Source organism: Nuphar pumila, chromosome 2, assembly GCF_984573655.1.
Source record: "Nuphar pumila chromosome 2, dmNupPumi1.hap1.1, whole genome shotgun sequence".
NCBI classification, from domain to species: Eukaryota; Viridiplantae; Streptophyta; class Magnoliopsida; order Nymphaeales; family Nymphaeaceae; genus Nuphar; species Nuphar pumila.
This window is the reverse complement of record NC_143250.1, coordinates 37488027-37500062: the sequence shown is the minus strand read 5'-3', so window position 1 is coordinate 37500062 and position 12036 is coordinate 37488027. Positions and strand designations below refer to the sequence as shown.

The 12036-nt window shown below is 39.6% G+C and overlaps 1 protein-coding gene across 1 annotated transcript; it reads left to right on the top strand.

Moving 5' to 3' along the window:
- Positions 1-438: 438 nt before the first annotated feature.
- On the top strand, positions 439-2389 carry LOC149845279 (protein HAIKU1-like). The gene has a single exon (XM_089995667.1). The coding sequence runs from the start codon at positions 1117-1119 to the stop codon at positions 2077-2079; it is 963 nt and encodes a 320-aa protein (XP_089851793.1). The 5' UTR covers positions 439-1116; the 3' UTR covers positions 2080-2389.
- Positions 2390-12036: the final 9647 nt, after the last annotated feature.

Genomic DNA, 12036 nt, shown 5'->3' with positions numbered 1-12036 from the left:
AATCCCATTGCATACCTGAACCCTGACTCGGATGAAAATTCCGACTTAATTTAGAAAAGATCCACAACCCAAAATCTAACATGAGGCCATGAGGGCCCCCACAAAGTCCCCAACCGACGTAAGGGCGTACGTGATTCAGCCATCAGATGTACATGACCTCCTTCACCGTTCATACTCTACCAAACAAATCCTCGTGTCGTGTCTCCCCATATTACAATATTTAAGAAAAACCATACTATCGTGTCTCGTGTCGTTTGAACCGTGTTATTGTTACACTTTATTGACGCAACCCTAATTTTTCAATTAAAAATTTTTGGTTGGTACCCACAGACTCTGACTCTGATGACATTAGGGGTCGAAGCCTTATGTTGACCAAAGACCTACCACATCATCGTGTGGCAACTTTTGTCTCCGAATACCTAACTTATCAGCAGATCAAAATAGGCCATCATCATCATCGTCTCTGTCTAGCGTTCTAGGGCACAACTCGAAGACTCTGATAATCCCACTCTTTCTCAGAAGGAAAAAGGGAGGAACCTGGAACCCTAACCCTAAATCTGACCCTCTCCCCTCAGAAGGCGCGGACGGTGAAGCCCTTCTTCCGTAAGTCCAAGAAGTGGCAAGTAATTCCTTCCCCTTCTGCTTTCTCTCTTTCTTCAGACACGATAGCGAAGAATTTCGTGACTCCTCAGTGAAAAAACGGAGTGATTCGTGAAGGAATTCGATTTTTGGTCACAACTTTTCTGCTTTCGGTTTCTTTTTCCTGGAGCTGAGGTATTGGGTTTCTTTCGTTTTGATTGTTTCGATTGGTTTATTGTTGTGGGTGGTCATGATTTCTCGGTTTCATGGTGGTTTTAGCTGAAAAAATAGGTTTCTGGGGTTTTCGATATTAGGGATTTTGGTGGGAGCATGAATTTTCAAGGTTTTTGATGATTAGGGCTTGGATGGATGTTGATTAGTTTGGGGTTTTTGGATGTATGACTATGGAAAAGATGAAGAAATTCAAGGTGTTGTCGATTTTGTGTCGTTAGTTTCTTTTTCGCGGAGCCGCTGAAGACGCTTTCTGGTGTATAAATCGATTACAGAAGTTGGTGGTGTAGTTCTGGTGTGTGAGCAATGAATAACTCGGATTCGGGTGTCGGCGGGAACAATAGGCACGGCGATCATCTGGGAATGAATACCCAGTCGCATAAGATAGCGAAGAACATAAGAAAGAGTCCCATTCACCAATCTAGCTATGGGGGTGGGGGTGCCAGACCGCAACAATCTCAGCCTCAGATTTATAACATCAAGAAGAGCGATTTCCGAAACATAGTCCAGCAATTGACGGGCTCGCCTGCTCAGGAGCGTCCGGCGCCGCCCCCTGTACATCCCCCAAAGCCGCCCAGCATGCGCTTACAGAAAATCCGGCCGCCACCCTTGATGCCGATCAGTAGGCCTCAAGCGGTTGCTCCGACAGTTGCGCCACCCGCTTCCTTCAATAACGCAGTTGGATACAATGCTCCACCTCCTGCTGCCATCAGTAACAATAACTACAATACCAACTCTAATTATCTGTTTTATGCTAGACCAAACAGTCAGAACTTTCTGCCTAGCCCTACATTTTCACCTTTGCCGCCCCTAACGCCCGGAGATGCGATATGGGCCAATATAGCCGAGTCGCCTATTTCTGCTTATATGCGTTACCTTCAGAACTCGATTGTTTATTCTAGCCCTCGTCCTGGTCACCAACAGCAGTTACCTCCTCCGGGTTTGCTCCCTATCCCGCCACCGATGCTATCATCACCTCAGCTAAACCCTCCTCCGCCGTTTCCTCCTTCTCCCACTTCGCAGTTTCTTTTGCCTTCTCCAAGTTCTTTCATGCCACTCTCATCTCCGCGGTCACCTTTCCCTTTGTTATCACCAGGATATCTGTTCTCATCCCCAGGCATCAATTCCCACTTCTCATTTCCTTCACCATCACAATCCGGGATACTAGGACCTGGACCTCAGCTTCCACCATCCTCTCCTGAGTTCTTGTTTCCTTCATCACCTGTAGGTAGATTCCCTCTTTCAAGTCCTAGGTGGAGGGAGCAGTAGTCATTTCTTTGACACTGAGCAACAGCTTTTTCTTAGAAGGTTGACTGTGCTCTCGTTTACGACTGGATGGTACCTGGGAGATTATGCTGCCCATGATCGTCTCACCTCTTTGCAGGAGAAGATTCAGTCATGACCATTTGGTACATATATAGGACACAAAATGCAAATTTGATTTCTTTCTTGCCTTTTCTTTTTCTTCCTTTCGTTGTTTGCCCCTTTTCTCCCTTTTGGGCCTGTATTGCATTACTTAATTGTAAGGATAATTGCAACCTTTTGGTTATTGGAAGAAGCATTTGTATTTGTTACAGAAGTACTTGTACTAACCATTCAATGTCATCAGTACATAGTTTAGATAAAAATGTGGAAAAGGTGTTTATTGAAAAGGTCATGTTCCACAGACACCATTATGTGAATTACTAACTTTTGAGACTTGCCATGGTAGCTCATTTTGATCAGGATATTGCCTGTGGCTCATATGAGGACATTATTTACAATGTGGTAAGCAGAAATGACTTTTTGGATAGCAAGACTTTCTTTTGCAACTCATACCTATTATCATACATCATTTTACTTTCTATGTGTGCTTGTGCATGCAGGTGCGGGTTCGTCTATTTCCTTTTCTTGTTGTTGTGATGAGGCATTATTGGATAACTTGATTTCTAATGTATAAACTTTTTAATTAGTTGATTACTATGCATATATATAAAAACCAGCATGCATCTGTTTTTGTATTTATATACATATGTATGATAGAGTGCTCTCAATGGATTTATTTTTAGAGGTAAGTGCTTTCCTATTTTAGTTTGTTGGATTTGTTCAGATCCATTCAGAGGCAGAGCCACATTAAGAGGAGGGTGGGCACGTGCCCACCCTGACCAGATCAGGGTGCCCACCCTGACCAAAATGGCCTGCTTATCTTTTTCATGAAAATGTTGGAGATGAAGCCTCAAAAGAAGTAGCCGTGTTGCATACTGGTATAGTTTTCTTGGTTGCTTTCTTTCTTCTTTTCACACTATAGTGTTGTCTGTTGTTACTCATGTTCTGATCCAAGCATTAAAATATGAAAATAGCTCTCTTTTTCATATCTTTTTAGTAGTAGATCCTTTTTTCCTCTTTGAGAAACTCAGTTTCTTCCGACCAGAGGGTGAAGATGCTTCGCTCATGCTTCTCTGTTTGTTAGATGTGCTTGAGTAACATATTCATATGAAAATATATGATAAGCCAAACAGGGAAACCGAAGCCTGTGATACCATTTTGGTTCTTATTAAGGCCTTAGCATCAAGACAAATGGACAAATGGATCTGGGGATTTATGATTGTGAATAAGAGAATACAATCAATAGTCTTGTAAGAATTCGTCCACCAGCGTTCAGTTGATGTAGAAGAAGGAGAAGATTGAGAGAAAGAGGGGCGGCTGCAACAGATGGTGCAATCCCACGTACTGGGGTCATGCCCTATATTTCATATATATATTGTGAACTGGATTGGGTCTGGATATTACACAATATTACATCAGTTCCAGACCCGATATAAAAGCTACAAAGGAGTTAGGATTAATATATAGACTTCGGGTCCAGATTCAAACCCGTAAACAAACAAAATAAATACAAAATAAATAAACATGAGTAAAACAACCCAGTCTCAATACCCTCCCTCAAGTTGTGCATGGTCGTGCACCATGTACAACTTGCTCTTTAAGAACCAAAATCGTATGTTGGTAAGACCTTTAGTGAACAAATCCGCCACCTAATCAGCCGTCTGAATGTAGGCTGATTCAACTTCTCTGTCTTATACCTTTTGCCGAATAAAGTGTTGATCAATCTCTATATGTTTTGTACGACTGTGATGAATGATGTTGAAAGTAATCTGGATGGCACTCTGATTATCACATAAAAGAGTAGTGGGTAGAATAGTTTTTCCTATTTCAATCAAAAGATGCCTCAACCATGTAACCTCTGCTATAACTGCTGCCATAGATCGATACTCAGCCTCAGTACTAGATCATGCAACTGCATGTTGTTTCTTGCTACACCATGCTATTAAGTTCTCATCAATAAAAACACAATACCCAGAAATTGACCTTCTGTCATCTAGATCTCTAGCCCAATCAACATCTGCATATACAACTAGTCGATGTTGCTCCCCTGTAGTCTTAGATTGATGATAGACTAAGTCATCCCTAAGAGTTCCCTTTAAGTATCGAAGGATTCTCTTGATAGCATTCATATGCTCTGTGCGCGGATCATGCATGAATTGCGAGACTTGATTCACTGCATACACAATGTCTGGTCTAGTGAAAGTGAGATATTGAATCATACCCACAAGGCTGCGATATTGTCTGGGATCTACATATGCCTCCCCATTCTGAGCACTGAGCTTATGATTCAATACACTGGGAGTGAATAGTGGTTTGCAATCCTTCATACCTGCCTTATCCAATAAATCCAAGGTATATTTGTGTTGAGTTAATGAAAGAGATCTATCCCGCTGGTCTATCTCAATCCCCAAGAAATAACGTAGAACCCCCAAATCTTTCATCTTAAACTTTTGACTTAGGAAAGTTTTTGTAGCTTCTATATGTTCATCAGAATTCCCAGTAATGATAATATCATCCACATATATGAGAAGTAAAATACTGACCTGACGATCTTGAAAGATAAATAGAGAGTGATCGAGGTGAGATCGAATGAACCCATGTCGTTGAACTTCGAGAGAGAAGCTATCAAACCAAGAACGGGGGCCTGCTTTAGTCCATAGATGGCTCTTCGTAATTTACAAACATGGGTGTTGGGACTATGTTCTGCGTAACCAAGGGCTGCTTCATATACATTTCTTCTTTCGTACTGTTATGCAAAAATGCATTTTTGACATCAAGTTGACTGAGAGTCCATCCATACTGAACCAACAAAGATAAAATTAATCGAATAGTTCTCATTTTGACCACAGGGCTAAACGTCTCGTCATAGTCTTGCCCGTATTCTTGAGTGAAGTCTTTGGCTACAAGTCTCGCCTTGTAGTGTTCAATGGATCCATCAGGTTTATACTTGATCTTATAGACCCATTTAGAACCTACAACATTTTTGTCTAATGGTCTAGGAACAATCTCCCAAGTTCCACATTCATGCAAAGCTTTCATCTCCTCATTCATAGCCTCAACCCACTTGACAGACATGTATGCCTGCGAGAAACGGATGGGTTCATCCTGCTTTTCAATCTAAGAAATGAATGATTGTAGGTCCGTGGAGAAGTTGTTATAACTAACCCATCTCTCAATAGGGTAACAAATTCTTCCAATCCTCTTGGGCTGCACATCGATTCGCTGAGCATTATTCTTGTTTCGTCGTATACAAACGACTCCTTGAAATTTTGTGGCATCTGAAGTGGGCATGATAGGAGCCTGCGTATTTTTCAGCCCTTCCATCTGAGGCTCTGCATCGGTCTCACTCCGTTTAAGAGGTGATGTGTGGCATGAGGGAACATCATGCGTCTCCATCTGGTTAAGTAACTCGGTAGCAAGCCATGGCTGATACCACTCAACGTCCCTGTTGTGCCCATCTATACTCCCTAAGTCCTCAATAGTGGTTTCATCAAACACAACATTTCGTGAGACTCTGATGCGATGAGTGGTGGGGTTATAGCATCGATACCCTTTGTATTGGTCAGCATATCCAACAAACTTGCACATGCATGCTTTGTCCTGAAACTTGTCACGTTGAGAGCTATCAATATGAACATAACATATGCAACCAAACACTCGTAATTCATTATAATCAGGTTGAATCCCCAAAAGTGTGAAATAAGGGGATTGGTTCTCTAGCAATCTCATGGGTAGACGAGTTATGATATACACAACAGAGTGGAAGGATTCCGCCCACAAACTCAAGGGAATGTGAGTGTCCTGCAACATATTCAAGGTACTTTCCACAATGTGTTGATGTTTTCTTTTCGCCACACCATTTTATTATGGTCTATGTGGGCAAAATATACGACGACTTATTCCATTATCTTGGAGAAATTCAGTAAATTTCTTTGATAAATACTCGCCCCCCCATCACATTGAAAATGTTGAATTTTAGACGAGAATTGATTACAGATTGAAGTGTAAAATGAGCGAAAGAGCTTGAACACCTCAGATTTATGTTTCATAAAATAAATCCAAGTATATCTGGAATTACTATCAATAAATGTAACGTAATAGCATCTACCAAATAAATAAGATTGTGGGGCAGGTCCCCAGACATCAAAATAGACAATTTCAAATGGGACAAAATCTCTCTGATTTATTGAATTAAAAGGAAGAACATGACTCTTACATAGTTGACAGTTGGAACAAACTGAAGTATCAAACTCAACACTCAAACTGGACTGTGGAACAAGTCCCCTCGACACAAGTTTCTCAATAAATGAATTATTCAATGACCCAAACGACGATGCCAAATCTCTGGCTTATTATACTGAGATAAACTAAAACAATCTTTGGACGAAACTAGCTGGACTGGCTGAATGATCGGCGAATTTGATGAAGCACCACGAATAAAAGAAGAAGATTCCTTGAGGACATACATATTTCCCTATCGTTCTCCTTCTGACCTCTAAAATTTGTGAATAAGTCTGCGCCAACCTTTGACATAACTCCACAGTCAAGCATTCATCGGAAATGCCCACTAATACCTCTTGAGAAATGGTAGAGGTAATGTAAGCAACGACTGCTTGATCTTTTCTCCTCCATGTCGCAAATTCTGGATTGCGAATCAATTTGTTGGAAACCTCCCTTTATCATCTCGCTGCTCCTGCATCACAAACTCTGGTGGTGTATGAACTGTCCCGTCGAGGTGTCCAGAGAGATCCAAGATCCTGATAAAAGGCAAAATTTGCCTCTTCTAGGTCAAGTAATTCGAATTTTTCATTTTTTCATAGATGAGTTGACCAAGAAAACTTGACGGTAGAGAAGGAGAATCCATGACGAAAGAATACGAAGGAAGATAAATAAAAGAAAAACTGACAAGTGCAGCAATACTAGGAAACAATCCGTGCAGCAGTATCAGAAATTCCAGCAATTCAAGCTCGTCTCTCACTTTTTTCTTTTTTTTTTAGGACAAGCTAGCTGCAGATAATCAAATATTCCCAACTATGCTGATGCTGCCTAGTATTCTGGAAAGGCCAAACAGGGCAGCAGTCTGATTTAATTAAAACCTGATCAGATTTGCTGCTGACGTCAAGAGTGATCAAGCGTCCAGGGATAGAAGTAAACGTCAAGAATAGGGTAAAGAATTCATATCAGGCAAAGGGCAGGACAGAAGTCTAAGATCTGATAATGAAAACAGATCTGACGTTAATGCTAGATCTGATGCAGTGTGGACAGATTTCAATTTGTTTCACGTCTCAGGTGTTGTAAAGGATTGACGTTCAGATCTTGAGGATAAGGATGACTTCAAGAAATAAAAATCTCCCCTTTTTTTTGAGTTTGAGTTTAAAAAAAAAGGAAGGTCAACAAGGGAGAAGGGAGAGAGAGATTGATTATTTTGAAAGCAACAAAAATTAGGTTTTAAACAAGAACCCAAAAACTTGATTTGAAATCAGAGATCAAGACAAAGAAGACAGGTAGAAAGCAGAAAGAGGAAAAGAGAAGAATTGACGTTGAGAAAGATAGGAAAGAATCACAGTGACCTGCTAAAGCGTTGGATCTCGCAGGACATACCTTCTGGAACCAGTTTCGTGCACTTCGGGCGGTGATCAGAATCAAGCCTGCTCTGATACCATGTAAAAATTCATCCACCAGCGTTCGATTGATGCAGAAGAAGGAGAAGATTGAGAGAAAGAGGGGCAGCTACAACAGATGGTGCAATCCCACATACTGGGGTCGTGCCCTATATTTCATATATATATTGTGAACTGGATTGTGTCTGGATATTACACAATATTACATCATTTCCAGACCCGATATAAAAGCTACAAAGGAGTTAGGATTAATACATAGACTTCGGGTCCAGATCCAAACCCATAAACAAACAAAATAAATACAAAATAAATAAACATGAGTAAAACAGCCCAGTCTCAGTAAGTCTTAGCAATGAAGAATATGGTTTCACGCTTTCATACAAGCCAATGATCCATTGCAGTCCAGTGATTTAAGTTCCGGTATATAAGATCACCAACATTGCCTATTAATAATCTTTTAAAAGAGCACAAATGGCATCCCAAAAAAGAAATTGCAGCCCCTCATTTTCTTCTCACATCCTTTTGATGCGGCCCTGCTATGGTCAAGACTCAAGAACCCACAGCCTAAGCCAGCAAGTTTACACGGAAAGTGATACTAAGGATCTTGCATTTGTGGTTTGTGAACTAGCTGCAACAAATCCTGCCAGCTGGTAATCTTCAATATTAATACTTCCCGGAAGGCCTATGAACAAAGGTGCCTTCTATTCCTTGAAATAATATAACCAGTTATCTGATGAAAATTCCATGAGCAACCATGCTGAAGTCATTGAGTTTCCCAGACGTGGTGCTAAATCAGTCAAGCTTGATACATTCCAAGCAACAAATTTTTCTCTTTTTAACTACCCTTGTGCTCACTCCTTTATTCTCACTACATTTTAATCATAATATTTGCATTATCTAGTTGTGGATTGTGTTGCTATAATTCTAGTGGCTTGCCTTTAGATTTTGCTTTGTTGTTTTACTTGTAGTTGTTTGTGGTCTTTTCATCTCCTATGCAATCTCTCCATCTCAACATTTTTCTTATGCCTTCGTTTATTTTAGGTGATTGATTTTCTACCTGTATTTAGGTACGACTTTTCATCAAGCATATGAATGAGATAACAGAAAAATGACCAAATCAAGCAAATGAGGTGACAAAATCTGTCTATTAACTGAGCATACTACATTCTAATAGCAAGTAAAACAACAGTAAGTTCCTAGTACAAGATTTATACTCTTCAAGGGTATGTAGCTTGAGGCCGTTAATCAGATAAAGAACTTTGACATGAATATTCAGGACTCGTTTCATGGAAATAAACACTTGCAGAAAACCTTTGGGTCTTTTTTCGGGCATGGAAAAAGTTTTGCTTGGTCTTAAATACCAAAATTATGAACCGAAGTAATATATAATTGGTAGGTGATTGAGTTCAATGGCTCCTTTTATATAATGGAATCTGGAGATATGGTAATATGGAGAGGACAATTTGTTTGAAGGATTGATAGAAGTGGAAGCGACCCTTGTTTCAAAGAGGCATGGGTTATTTACATTTCATTTGGTGGTCAGAGGTGAATTAAAAGCCAAGTCACTTTGCATGCAGTTAGCAAGTTAGACCAAGAATCATGAGCAATAGATATTTGTGCTTGGAGAGTACTAACAGAAGCCAAGGATAAAGATCCAAAGGTTACAATGGTGAGGCAGTGGAGGGAACATAAATTGTTGGGATGGATCTCCATCACCCAACTATGCCCAAACTTAAATTAGATTCAAGTTAAAACATGAAGCAGGTTCAGTTGGTACCTGAATTTGGAAGGACAGTGCCTGGAAAATCCTTAGTATCAAACTGTCATTTGACACTTGTACGAAAACATAACAGGCTCATGAAGCACATTTGCTTATGACATCATTGTAGAAGCATTGCTGCTGTTCTAAGTCCCTTTTTGGTTGCTTTTTCTAGTATTGCATTTACTATTTTACAACCCAGTGGTTTGGTTCTAAAGTGAATGACTTCTCGTTCACGTGCTTAGGCAGAAAAATGTGCTTCTATCACCTGTCATTCATGCAAAATATATCAACACTAACTGTATCACTCTTTAATTTTTCACACGTAGTGCAAAGTATTTTATAATGTTTGGTGAGAATGAAGCTATAGAGATGGGTATATCGCTGTACTTCTGAAGGTTCTGCCTTGTGGTCCAACCCTTGTTCCAGATCTTAAAATAGCTGCATCATTTGCCCTTGTTCCTTTGTGTCATAGATTTTTTTTTTACTGTGCATTTGTGCCCACCCTAGCTTAAATTCTTGGTTCCGCCTCTGGTTCCATGTGAAATAATGTTAACATGAAGTTACAAATTACATTTTCAGGAAACAAAGATCTACCTTGTGGATCTAAACCTTAAACCAAGAAGTTTTTAACAAATGCAGACTCACAGAGCGTAATTTATGAGTTCCATCAGTAACCACTAAATTTCATTTGAAAGGAATAACATCAACTTTAAAAGTATATTTGACTTTGATAATCAACAACTGATATTGTGCTTCCATTCATATGAAACATGATTAAACACGATTCCAACTATTAGCATTCACAATGTACAGCTAGAGGAAATTGTGCTTCAGTACCAATGAAATTCATGCTTGCTCAAAGCTTCCCCATTTGTAGGAAGTGTTTCACTTTCTGCTTTGAAAATGGGCTTCCACCTTACCCTAAAGCTTTTACATAGCCATGATTTGATCCGTACAGAGTGTTACCTCTCTTTTCTGTCCCAAATTGTCCTTGGTTAGCATATCACTGGCTTGCTGTGTGTTCAAGCATAAAGGTGAAATTGACCATCATCCGAAGATGGACCTGGTGCTTCTTAAGTGGTGAGATAGATTAAAAAAAGAATTCTAGTATATTTATTCATAAAGTCTACAAACATCTTTTATTACTGACTGCCACTGGGAATTCTCTAATCCCTTTTGAATCATCTACTGTTGCATGATAGAATGGTTACTATGCTTTCTTGGGTAATCAGTAGTAGATTACCATGTGGAAAATGTTATTACTTTTGTTCACTTGGATAATCATTTCATCGAAAAAGAGTACATATCAGATGGAGATGTGAAAAGGGCAATCAAATGTTAAACCAGGGTCAGGATGTCTTAAAAGTATCTTTCACCCTAGTCAGTGGTCTCTTTTATGTAGATGCCATATATTCATCAACATGTAGGAAAGCATTTTTACATCAAATTCTTTGAGTGACAGATTGTATATTATTGTAGGGGAAAGAATAAAATAATATACCTGATCTTTCTAATTGGGTTCAACATGTCATCAAAGGCCAGCATGTCATTGTACGGTTAATGTTACCTTGGTGGCGTTAATCTTATGGACACATTTTAGGGTAATTACTTTTTTTTATTCAAGCTCTATAATCAACGTCATTAACAATCAAGAAACAGTGACATCTCATAACCTATCAAATTATGATGGGCATGATGAATCTATCAAAGCTCTGATGCTTTTGAATGTCGTTGAGAAAATTTTGATGGCCTGATGTGCACTTTTTCTAGCTTATCTATTTTTCAAGAGGATGCTACCAGAATGGAGCTACATATGAGAGCATGTGTGACAGGGTGAATCAAAGGATATAAGTTGTCTATTAGTAAGAATAGTTAGTTTCTGCATCCATCTACTGGTGTTGTTGGGGTATGGCATAGTTTGATAGAGGAAGTCCATTGGTGTTAGTTGTTGATGAACTTTTGCTAGAGAATTCTACTTTGTAATATCAAATTGAGAAGAAATAAACTATGATACTGGTGGAGTGAACATCATTGCTTGCAAGCTACTTCTGGAATCCAGTTAGGTGGATTGGATATAATGTCAAATCAGATTTAAGCTGCACTAAGATTCCCTTGCTGCTGCTGCCAGCTTGCAACCATTTACCAAAAACCAGGGTACTTCTATGACCTGAAACCATGCTTGAATGCCTCTTGATTGTGATGAGAAATGTTAGTGCTAATCAGATTTCCCAAAGCAGTGCTCTTCAACTGTAGTGGCTTCTGGAAACATTTTCAGGTTTCCATGGATTTACTGTTAGGCATTGCTGCAGCTTCTATTGAGATGTGAGACTATTTTCATTTAGTGCTAGTACTACAAGTTCGTGGGCTGTCGCAGTCTCCATTAGGGCTATAACTGTAATATGCTGCATGAGGACTGTTATTGTTGCATTGAACAATGGCTGTTGGAAATTGTCGTGTTACATGATGACCAAAAGTATT